At 39.3% G+C, this 12,735-nt stretch overlaps 1 protein-coding gene across 4 annotated transcripts in view; it reads right to left on the bottom strand.

Annotated features, from left to right (window-relative positions):
• The window catches only part of Klhl12 (kelch like family member 12), a 36,883-nt gene that overhangs the window by 14,378 nt on the left and 9,770 nt on the right, over nt 1–12,735 (bottom strand). For all 4 annotated transcript variants that reach the window (XM_041648447.1, XM_041648450.1, XM_041648448.1 and 1 more), the window contains exons 3-5: nt 10,367–10,520; nt 7,154–7,371; nt 2,315–2,464 (exon numbers count right to left, since the gene is read on the bottom strand). In XM_041648447.1, coding sequence (XP_041504381.1) covers nt 2,315–2,464; nt 7,154–7,371; nt 10,367–10,520 — 522 coding nt within the window. The remainder of the gene's footprint in view (nt 1–2,314; nt 2,465–7,153; nt 7,372–10,366; nt 10,521–12,735) is intronic.

The raw sequence follows: 12,735 nt of genomic DNA, 5'->3' as shown, positions 1-12,735 counted from the left end.
AGGAAAAGTCACACAGCTAGTTTCTCTTAAGGAGCCATATAGACTGTGGCTTAGGTTAATGATTACGAGAAACAGTTGAGTCCCAGAAGCCAAGCTAACTCAAGTTCTTTACATCTTAATGTTGGGAGATGTGTTTACAGGTTTCAGTATGCATTATAGCTGAAACAAAGTCTTAAATAATGACTTAAGGTTAGGTTAAGATGATTTTGTTAATGGCTTTGAGGTAGAAAATCTTGGAAAATGTAAAGTTTAGAAAGACACCCTTTAATCCAGGTGGGGTGGTAGCACATCCTTTAATCCTAACACTCGGGAGGCAGAGGCAGGTGGATCTCTGTGAGTGTGAGACCAGCCTGGTCTACAGATAGAGTTCCAGGACAGGCTCCAAAGCTACAGAGAAACCCTGTCTCAAAAAAACAAAAAAACAAAAAAAAAAAGGCACACTTTACTCACTTTAATAGCTGAGTGAGAAACTCATTGAGGTCAAGAAACAAGAACAATGACAGCGTGGCTATTGCTGGAGTCATACCTTTTTTGCTAGGATGGGTTGGTGATCAAGGGTGATGATTAATTCCTTGTAACCATTTCTGCCCTCAGCTTCCTAATATAGAAAAGTGTTGACGAGAGGTATGCACCCTGAGGATTTAAAGTAGCTGACTGATTTGTTTCTCATATAAAAATGTTTAGATTTGTGATTCTTTTAAGATTCCTTATAAGATTATCTTTTGAGGTAAGTAATAAAGTGATTGATCCTTTCTTTGTAACCACAAAATGCAGCCTGCCAGTAAAAGAAATGCTGAGAAAAATGCCTTGCTTGCTTACACTCTGTTAATCTGTAACAGGTGCTTGGGTATGAATGTATGTGGATTCTTGGGAATAATTTGTTTTTCACCTGTAATACGTAAAATGTTTAATCATGTAAGGGATATGGAAAACACTCTGTTTTTCACTTGTATTCATTGTAAAGATAAACTTAAAAAATAGTATGTAACCATGTTGTAATTTTTATATTGTTTGAAAGATTCTACTCAGGTATATAAGCTGTAAGGGAAAAAAAAATATAAGAGATAAGGAAAACCAGGAAAGTTACAGAAGGAAGACATCAAGAGAGAATGGGTAGGGCTGGAGAGATGGCTCAGAGGTTGGGAGCACTGGCTGCCCTTCCTGAGGTCATGAGTTCAGTTCCCAGAAACCACATGGTGGCTCACAGCCATCTATGATGAGATCTGGTGCCCTCCTCTGGCATGTGGGCATACATGGAGGCAGAATGTTGTATGCATAATAAATAAATAAATTTAAAAAAAAAAGAGAGAATGGGGAAACATCAGGGTAAAAAGAATAGAAAAGGGGGCTGGAGAGATGGCTCAAAGGTTAAGAGCAACTGACTGCTCTTCCAGAGGTCCTGAGTTCAATTCCCAGCAACCACATGGTGGCTTACAGCCATTTATAATGAGACCTGGCGCCCCCTTCTGGCTTGCAGGCACATGTGGGAAGGAATGCTATACACATAATATAATAAATAAATAAATATTTTTAAAAAAAGGAACAGAAAAGGAATAGATTAGAACAAAAATAATAAAACAAAGAACTAATTTGGCCCTCAGAAAAGTCCTCATGTGTGTCTGTCTGTCCAGTGGTTCTTCTGCTCTGCAGCTCCCCTTCAGTGTCTCTGACCTGCTGAAGGCTTGACGTTCATCAGCACCCTAGGTGAGGTCCTGACATGTTGAAGGTGTGTGTGTTGCCGACCCTAGGGAGTTAAGTTTTTTTCTCCCTCGCTAGTCCCAGAGAATTAAGTTTTACTCCCTCAGATAGAAAAGTCAAGAGCTGCTGAAGGCTGGTCCTTACGGCAGCAGTATATATCAACTATAAAAACGTCACCACAGAGAACTTGTTAGAGAAAGAGTTTATAGAACAACAGAAAGCTCAACTGCATCAAACTAAGTACATCAGATTTACTAGAAGTGAAGTCATGGTTTGCTAAGCAAAGTAACTCATCTTTTTTTTTTTTTTTAGAACAATTTATGAAAAAAAATTATGTTTAACAGAGAGGAAACACAGTTCATTATAAAAGCCTCAGAAGCACATAAAACAAAAAGATAACAAAGCACAAATTTAAATTGTGAATGTTCACTCGACAGAGCCTGACTTGACAAGCATTAACGTTCCTTATGCCTAGGAAGTTCCCAGCTCTACCTCTCCAGCATTCCCGCTGAAGGGAACCAAGTGGCCCTACATTAATACTACTGGTTCCTGATTATACACACTAAGTGTGGAGTTAGTGGAGGTTCTGGATAACCGAGATCCTGACATGACTTACCTCAGCATCTATCACATCAGTAATGTACCTGGGGGTCAGCAGGGGCATCCGAACATACTGTAGGAGGTCAGGCAAGGATTCTTCTCGCTCCTTCTTGGCATGCTTCACCCAGTTGATGACGGCCTCAAAGACTGGCTCTTCCGAATCCACCTGCAAATGTGTAATTGCACGTCATGGGTTTTTCCATTCCCGGTTAGAAAGCGTCCCTGAATCTTTTTCTTTTCTGTTCCCTGTCCTCCATGACTATTATTCCCACCTTCCAGAGATGTGGAGGTGCTGGAAAACAATCTTTCCAGATACAGAAAAAGAATTATATGTAATTTAAAAAGAACTAGGACAGACAGCATTTAATAAACCATCACTCACATGTTGGCTTTCTCTTCAGAACTGTATCCATTCTTGAATTTTTTTAATTAAAGATTTTTATTTATTATGTATACAGGGTTCTTCCTGCATGTATCTTGCAGTACAGAAGAGGACACCAAATCTTATTACAGATGGTTATGAGCCACCATGTGAACGCTGGGAATTGAACTCAGGACCTCTGGAAGAGCAGCCAGTGTTCTTTACCTCTGAGCCATCTCTCCAGGCCCCCCCATTCTTGAATTTTTATCTAGTCATTTCTGCAACTTCAGTTAACATGGGAGAGGAAATCTGTTATCTTTATTAAAACTAAAATACTTTGCATTTATAGTTGCCTCTGTAGCAGGAATTTCACTTTATCATCATAAATAATGCTATAGCTTTCAAAGTATAGTCAGTCAGCATTTAAAAAAACTATTAGATTCTGTACTATTTGTGATATATATATATATTTATATAATGATATATTTATTTATTATATATATACTTGGGAACTTAGATTATACATGACAAATAGATAAAAAGACACACCCTCTAAAGCCTGTACTATGCCACCAGGAAAGCAATAGGTACAACAACTAGGATTTTCCAAAGACAGACACCTATGTGTATATTCTCTCTGCAGTCTCTGTGCATATGTAATCTGAGTCATCTGTCAGAGCGTTGGCTGTGGACAGAGGAGAGCAAACAAAAACACTGTTTCCCAAGAACTGTGTTACATTGGAAAGCAGACACAATGTGCATGTTCTACCATGTGATGGATTTACTCAGCTTGTACTAAGTGCCAAGCACTGACTTCACTGCAGCAGACTACATAAAAGTGGACAGATCAAATACAGTTCTTGTAGGCCAGGCTTGGCCTTCATCTTATGGGCTCATCTCATCCTTCCAGGACTATCAACTATTAATTAGTAAACTCTGGCTGTGATTAAAATTATATAAGAAAGTAGCAGAGATATGAGACAAAAATAACAAGGATAGGATAAAAGAGTAAATTATTAAATCTACTTTAAAATAAAAAACAAGTATTTTAAACTGGTATGAATTTTTGTATACTGATACAAATTTAAGGTTATTTTTGTTAGAACATACTCCATATATATTCCTACTTTTCTTTAAGGTGTTTTTGCATATTGATACAAATAGAAGGTTATTTTTGCTACACTATACATATATATATATATATATATATATATATATATATTTCTACTCTTGTTTAAGACATTTTTGTATATTGATATAAATTTAAGGTTATTTTTGTTATACTATATATGTTTCTGTTCTTGTTTAAGGTGTTTTATTTTGCAGCTTATTTAAAAATGTATAATTGGGGCTGGAGAGATGGCTCAGTGGTTAAGAGCATTGCCTGCTCTTCCAAAGGTCCTGAGTTCAATTCCCGGCAACCACATGGTGGCTCACAACCATCTTTGATGAGGTCTGGTGCCCTCTTCTGGCCTGCAGACATACACACAAACAGAATATTGTATACATAACAAATAAATAAATATTAAAATAAATAAATAAATAAAAAAATAAAAATGTATAATTAAGAAATACAGGTTAAGCCGGGTGGTGGCAGCGCACGCCTTTAATCCCAGCACTTAGGAGGCAGAAGCAGGTGGATCTCTGTGAGTTTGACGTCAGCCTGGTCTACAGAGTGAGTTCCAGGACAGGTTCCAAAGCAACACAGAGAAACCCTGTTTCGAAAAACCAAAAGAAAAAAGAAAAACGAAAGAAATACAGCCTAGTAGTTAGTCAATTATAATAATCAAATTTGTAGTTAGATGTTTTCAAAGTTAAACATAGATATATTTTAGATAGATAGGTGGTCTTCAAACACTTAAGAGACTGATAGAATATGGCATTTAAGGCTTTTTAATAGCTGGGCAGTGGTGGTGCATGCCTTTAACCCCAACACTCAGGAGGCAGAAGCAGGTGGATCTCTATGACTTTGAGGCCAGCCTGGTCTACAGAGTGAGTTCCAGGATAGGCTCCAAAGATATGCAGAGAAACCCTGTGTCAAAAACCAAAAAAAAAAAAAATAATTTAGTAACCTAAGACTTTTCATGATGATGAGACACATCTGCTCCTGTCAGCACCAATTTACTTAAAAAAAAGGGGGGGGGGGGCGGGAATGATGGGCATCGAGAAACCTCCATATGGAATTTGCTTTTATTGTGGCAAGTCAGTCATTGGGTAAGAAACTGCCCTTGCCTTGACAGATGACACTATGCTGTCTAAATTGGATGAGCAGGACACAAAAAGAGGTGACTGCTGAACTCTGCCAAGTCAAGGTAAGACAATCCTTCAAAAATCCTGCTTCACAGAAAAGTCTGTCAGATATTTTGAGCCTGTAGGTCAAAGATGGATACACCAACATTGCAGAGGAACCTTGGTGGCTGTGCAGGCAGCCAAATGCTTCTGTCATTTCTATAGCTTTGGAATTTTTTTCTCTGCACTTCCTGCTTACTCAGGTAACAGTACTATTAGATCCTTCCTGGGTCTCTGATGGAGCTGAACACGAGATGTTGTAGTTACAATTTTCCTTGTTACCAAATTCAGAAAAGAAACTCACAAAAGAGGTATAAAGTGTATGAAGTTGAGAGACATAAAAGCTTAAATTGTTTATCTAAGAAAATGGTTTATAAACCAGGAAAAAAAATCTTTTGTTGTCATTCCTGGAAAAAACAAAAAAAGCAAAGGCCAGTCTTAATATATGGGGAAGGAAAACTACATAAAAGAACGCTCAAATTGTTTTTCATCTTGGCCTGAATAGTTAGCTATTTGCTTGTTCTGTTCCATTTTATTTTATCCAGATTCTATAAGAGGTCCAAAATGACTGATGTTTGTGCTAATATCCTGATGAGGACAGTCAGAAACAAACTGGGCAGCTGGTAGTGAGCTCACAGCTCTATAGGGGAAAGGTCTTGAGAACACATGGTCTGTATGGGGTGATGATGGTATTGTTAAAAAAGGGTCTCATGGGGGCTGGAGAGATGGCTCTATGGTTAAGAGCACTAGATGTTCTTCCACAGGACCCAGGTTCAATTCCCAGCACTCACATGGCAGTTCACAAGTGTCTGTAACTCCAGTTTCAGGGAGTCTGACACTCTTGTGCAGGCAAAACACCAATGCACATTAAAAAAAGAAAAAGAAAGCCGGGCAGTGGTGGCACATGCCTTTAATCCCAGCACTCAGGAGGCCTCTGTGAGTTCAAGGCCAGCCTGGTCTAGAAGAGCTAGTTCTAGGACAGGAACTGAAAGCTACGGAGAAACACTGTCTCGAAAAATCCAAAAAAACAAACAAACAAATAAAAAAAGAAAAGAAGGTCTTTCCACTTTAATAAAGGGGGAGGGGGTTGTCTCATATAGCCCAGGCTAGCCTGATACTATATAGCAAAGAAAGGTTTTAAACTGGTTGTCATCCTCCACTCCTAAGTGCTGGAAATACAGGTCCAACATATCACATCCAGCTTTAAAATTTGTCCTTTTATTTTCTTTCCTTGGTTCTTTGAGACAGAGTTTCTTCTGTAGCCCAGGATAGCTTTGAACTTCCAGCTCTACCTCCCAAACCCTAGACTTACAGATGTGTAGCATCACATCTAGCTGACTGCCTGGACTTAAATCCTGGCTCTATACTTTAATAAATCCTCATCAATAAAAGTATACTTAAAACCTTTTATTTTGTAACATAAAAATTCATTTTCTAGCCAATTCAGGACAAAGACCATTTGATTTACACAAAGTATATCACAGAGTTCTTTTCTCCTATGGTGCTTTTTTTCATTTTTTCTTTCTTTCTTTTTTTTTTTTGAGACAAGGTCTCACTATGTTGCCAAGGCAAGCTCATGATCCTCCTGTCTCAGCAGCTTCTTGAGTACTGAGATTACAGGTATGCAACAGCAAACCTGGATTGGCCATAGAATTTCTTTAGGTAGCAAACTACTACAGCATATATATTTAAAAAAGTATTAAACCAAGCCTGATATTTTCTAATGCATCTCATCTAAACTGAAGAACAGATGTTTGGTAATTATTTCAGTGAAGAAAAAACTCAACAGGTACATAGAACACAGCACTTGGCTCTGAGTATCTTTCTAGAAGCTACTAACTAAAGATCAGTCCACTGGAGATTAAAGCTACCTGCTTCAAAGACACCCATCAGCCCTCTATTGGATTCTTCACTCCCGTTTTCAGTCTAACCATACCTATATACGACAAACTACACAGCTGGTGGGTGAAAGTATAGCATAGAAATTCACCTAATTCCCAATTTCTGTTTATTTAATTTTTACCACTGGAATAAGCATATTTGATAAAGGAAAGGGAGCAGATTTTTTTCCTTCACAAAATGCAAATAAACTAAAACCTTTGGCAATAATCTGGGTATATGATTATGAATTACAGAGTCCACCTGCTCTGTAATTTTTGTAATGGCTCAGTTTTAAAGAAACTGTAACAGAAGCCAAAGCTGTACCTGAATTTCATCGCACTTGATTAGCTTTTCCACCTCTCCTTGACTCAGCAGAATGAACTCTTCATGCTGTACCACTTCAGGAAAATGCTTCTGGCTAAAAACCTCAGCTGCTTGCATCAGGTCAACGCAATTGTGAGTTTCAGCAAAATCCCTGATACCCAGGCAATTAGAAGGGTCCAACTGACTTTCTAAGAACTCACAGCAGGCTTGTTTCACACCTAGGACAAACATAGGCAGTGAGCAGACTTCAGGATACTTGGCCAAGTGTGAAGTGGCTGCACATTCTTGGATCTTAGCATCTTCTCTACATGTTATCAGAAGAACACTGGCTCCACACCTTAACATACAAATTAGAAAATTTATGGTTAAGGCATTCCAATATTATCTCTGTCTTATGCACTATGTCACTTTTAAAAGCCCTTTATATCTGCTTTTGCTTCATCTCTGAAATGAGTGTAGCAAGTCCAACCTAGTTTCCAGGACACTCACGCCATCAGAAACTGTAAATTCTTAGCTACCGGAACCCATCTAAAAACAGCCACTAAATTACAACACTCTCATTTTCTACTCTATATAAAGTTTTGTTTTCAGATTTATTTTTATTTTATGTATATAAGTACTAGGTTTTCATGTAGGTAAACGCCCCGTGGCATGCAGTGCCCAAAGAGGTCATACTTGTCAGAACCCTTAGGACTGGAGCAAAAGGCAGTTGTGAGTCACCATGTTGAGTGCTGGGAATTGGACCCAAGTTCTCTGGAAGAAAAGTGCTCTTAAGTACTGAGCCATCTCTCTAGTTTCTATATCAAACTTATTTTAAAACTCCAGTGAGGCTGGGTATGGTGGCACACACTTTAATCCCAGCACTTGGGAGGCAGAGACAGGTGGATCTGTGAGTTAGAGAACAGCCCGGTCTACAAACAAAGTTCTAAGACAGTCAGGGTGTAACACAGAGAAACCATGTCTCGAAAACCAAACAACCTCTCCGGTGAGGAAAAAGAATCCCATAATTCTCTAATGGGGAAGTCAGAATAGACGCTTGGGATGCGGCATAACAGAAGAGCAGCTCTGCCCGTGCAGCAGCTCAGCACAGGCCCTGGGCTCAGTCCCTGGCACTGGAAAAAAGAAAAAGTGCAATGCATGAACTCAGGTCTTTTTGTTTTGTTTTTCTGAGGCAGGGTCTTACTATGTAGCCCTGGCTAGCCTGGAACTTACGATTCAGACCAGACTAGACTCAAACTCACAAATATCCGCCTGCACCTGCCTCCTGAGTGCTGCGATTAAAGGTGTGTGTCACATTATCTTGCATAAACTTAATTCTTTTTTTTTTATAAACTTAATTCTTAACTTTATAACTCTGTACTGAGGGTGTTCCACTTTACTTGTATCTTGTATTACAAGTGGAGAATGTAGACTGGGCAATGTGGTTTGTGCCTGAAATCCCAGCAATTCAGAAGGCTACCAAGGATCATAAACTCATGGCCAGCTTGAACTACACAGTGAGACTTAACTAAACAAGACAAAACAAACAGTAAGAATGTTTCAATTATGTGGATATACATAATTGGAGGTTAAAAGAGACAGACTGGCTAGTTGTCCTGGCCCACAACTGGAATCCTAGTACTCAAGAGGCTGAGGCAAGAAGACAGAATTTGGACTAGCGGGGATACAGCTCAGGGCCAGCCTTGTCTATACAGTGTAGACCAAAATAAAAGATAAGTATACACATACACAAAAACAAAACAAAAAAACACAGACTGGAAACTGGAAGGGGGGGCATCATTAATGCAGTGAAAATTAAACGATAACTGTTATGCATTAATTTAAATTTTATTTTATTTATTTATTTTTGAGACATGGTCTACCTATATAGCTCATGTTGCCTATCTTTCCCAAGTGCCCGGTAAACTTTATTTTTAATAGCTATTTTAAGACAGGCATGGAGGTACATGCCCAGCTCTCAGGAGGCAGAGGCAGGCAGATATGCTTGAGATTGAGGCCAGTTTGGCCAATGAGTTCCCAGACAGCTACAGTTACATAGTGAGACCCTGTCTTAAAAACCAACACCAAAACAGGAACTGGAGCATGGCTCAGCCATTAAAAGCACTTGTCACTTTTGAAGGTAAGCTAGGTTTAGTTCCCAGCATCAAGAACACAGATCACAACTGCCTGTAACTCCAGTTCCAGAAGATCTGACACCCTCTTTTGACCTCTGTGGCCACCAAAGGTCATAACACTTATACACATAAAAAATAATAAAAATAAACCTAAATAATTTTTTAAAAAAAGACATTTTACATGATTCCAAGACTTAAAGATATAAAAAGGTAGCCGGGCAATGGTGGCACATGCCTTTAATCCCAGCACTGAGGAGGCAGAGGCAAGTAGATCTCTGTGAGTTCAAGGCCAGCCTGTTCTACAGAGTGAGTTCCAGGACAATCAGGCAGGTTATGTAGAGAAACCCTATCTCACCCCGCCCAAAGATATAAAAAGGTCTATAACGACAAGTACTCTTAGGCTCTACTCCCACAGCCAACCAATGACAAGGTAAACAGACAGCATCTCTGCAGGCAATAAATGCTATCAGTTTCTTGGCAATTCTTTCATGAGTACTATGTAAGTATGTATGCATGCATGTGTTAAGAAAATGTTTTGTTTGGTTTAATTATCTCTTGTGTATGGGTGCTTTGCCCACATGTATCTGGTGTAGCATTTTCATGCCCAGTGCCCAGAAGAGGGCATCAGATTCCCTGGAAACGGAGTTACAAAGAGTTGTGAGTCACCAAGTAGGTGCTGGGACCCAAACACAGGTCCCCCTGAAGACCAGCTCATACTCTTAACCACTGGACATCTCGTCAGCCCTTTGGTTTGGTTTTGAGACACACTCATTTTATAGATTAAATTTGCTTGAAACTCACATAATCCTCCTGTCTCTGCTTACTAAGTGCTAGATTACTGCTGTTTGTCACCACACCTGACTCTTCCATATTTTCACAAACAGGAAAAGTTTAAATGTTTCTTTTACAAGAGCCAAATACTCATATTTGGAGAGTTTCTTTTGCATTGTTCTTAAATACACCTGATCTTTCATGTTCCAAGATTCAAAAGTCATGCTTCTAGATGGGTTTCTGAAAGTCTCTTGGTTAATTCTACATCAATAAAAAACACTTCCAGGGCCAATGAGCCATGAATAAGGGCACATTTTATGGACTGTACCTTTCAGCTGAAGTAGACAGGCTGCAGGGAGCAGTTCTTGAACATTCTCCACTGTCACATGTACTGTTTCTGTGTACACAAAGTCCAACAGGATTTCCATGGTAGAAGCAGTTAACCCTTGAATGTCAACATATGGCTTCCCCTTCTCTGAAAGCTGAAAATTCATGAAGTAGAAAAGAACGATCTTTTAATTCTTCAAGATACTGACATAGACCTGTGATCTCAGAACCTTAGGGCAGAGACAGGCAGATCCCACCACTCATTTGCCAATCAAATGACAAGCACAGTTTAGTGAAGAGACCAGGTCTCAAAAGTAAGGTGGAGAGTGAGGAAGGACATCTGACAATGGCCTCAAGGGTGAGCAAGGTGGAGAGTGAGGAAGGACATCTGACAATGGCCTCAAGGGTGAGCAAGGTGGAGAGTGAGGAAGGACATCTGACAATGGCCTCAAGGGTGAGCAAGGTGGAGAGTGAAGAAGGACATCTGACAATGGCCTCAAGGGTGAGCACACTTAGGCCTACATGTGCTCACACACACACACACCTACCACAATCTTATGTACTTCCATTAGTAACTAAATGGCTTTATCATCTTTGATTTCTCCATCAGCCCAGAGAGTAACAAAAAACCATTCTTTAAAAGACGAATCCCACATACAAAGAAAAAAAAATCATTAGTGGTACATATTGTCTTTAATCCCAGGTAGAAGCAGCCAGATCTCTGAGTTCAAGGCAGCCTGCTCTACAGGAGTCCTAGGACAGGCAGAGAAGCCCTGTTTAAAAAATAAAAAATTTAAAAAAGCAAAAGAAAAAAGAAAAGAAGAATGAAATATGTATGAGAAGAAGTGAATTATTTTATAGTTATATATACTCTATAAATTTCTCAGCAACTTTCTCCAAGATGACAGCAAACAGGACATATAATATACCATCAACAGCTAGCAGTCTCAGCCCATGCCATGCTCAGCACTTCTGGTTAACACCCCTTACCTGCTAAATGCCAATGCTCTGGGGACAGACATTATAGACAACAGTACAGGCTAGAGATCTGTGCTGTTGTGTTATTCAAGACAGTTTTTAAATTACCCTGGGTTAGCCAGAATGACCTGACAGCTTTCTATTTCTACTAGCCTTCTGCCTGAGCAAAGGATTTGAGAACCAGGCTTTACAGTCACAAGCTGCAGAGGCAAGCCCACCTGTATGTAGCTCAAGCTCTGTGTGCGACAAATGTGGCATTGTAACTGGACACATAAAAGAGTTATTATGATACTTCCTCTTCTATCTGCTTCTAGCAACTACTTCTTCATTACAGTGACGGGTACTAGCTAAAGAAAATACTGGTAGTTAGAGATAGTTTCTAAAGAGTCTTATCATAGCCAGGCATGGGTGGCACACGCCTATAATCTCTGTTGAGGAGGCTGAGGCAGAAAGATGGAATATTTCAGACCAACTTGGGTATACAGTAAGATTCTGTCTCAAAAATTGATGCACACATGCCAAACCTGAGGGTTGGAGATGGCTAAAAGTGCTTACTACTCTTGCAGCACCTACATCAGGAGGCACCACCACTGATACTCAGCTCCAGGGGACCTGACACCCTCTGGACTCTAAGGACACCTGCTTGAATATGATGCACATAAATTCATGAAGGCACACACACATACATTTTTTTTAAATATTTATTTATTTATTTATTATGCATACAATATTCTGTCCAGACCTCATTACAGATGGTTGTCAGCCACCATGTGGTTGCTAGGAATTGAACTCAGGACCTTTGGAAGAGCAGGCAATGCTCTTAACCACTGAGCCATCTCTCCAGCCCCCACACATACATTTTTAACTCTTTTTTTTTTCTTTTTTACTTTTTGAGACAGGGTTTCTTTGTAGCTTTGGAGCCTGTCCTGGAACTAGCTCTTATAGACCAGGCTGGCCTCAAACTCACAGAGATCCGCCTGCCTCTGTCTCCCAAGTGCTGGGGTTAAAGGCGTGCACCACCACCGCCCGGCTCATTATTTTAACTTTTAAAAACAAACAGAAACTAAAAATTCAGTATAATGAAATATTCAAATATATATCTAGCCAGGCAGTGATGGCACACGACTTTAATCCCAGAAGATATCTCTAAGTTCAAGACCACCCTGGTCTACAAAGTGAGTTCCAGGCCAGGCTCCAAAGCTATAGAGAAACCCTATCTTGAAAAAAAACAAAAACAAAACAAAACGAAACAACAACAAAAACAAACCAAAAAAGAAGACATATGTCTAAGTTTAAATACATAATAATTATTCATATATCTTAAACTTAAAAGTATTTATAAATATTTGTTCAAATATTTTTATTTTTACTTTTTAGAAACTTAAAAGAAAC

The sequence above is a fragment of the Microtus oregoni genome, unplaced genomic scaffold (assembly GCF_018167655.1).
Source record: "Microtus oregoni isolate MIOR12 unplaced genomic scaffold, Mior012 000003F_ref0000135, whole genome shotgun sequence".
NCBI classification, from domain to species: Eukaryota; Metazoa; Chordata; class Mammalia; order Rodentia; family Cricetidae; genus Microtus; species Microtus oregoni.
This window is presented reverse-complemented; position numbering and strand designations above follow the sequence as displayed.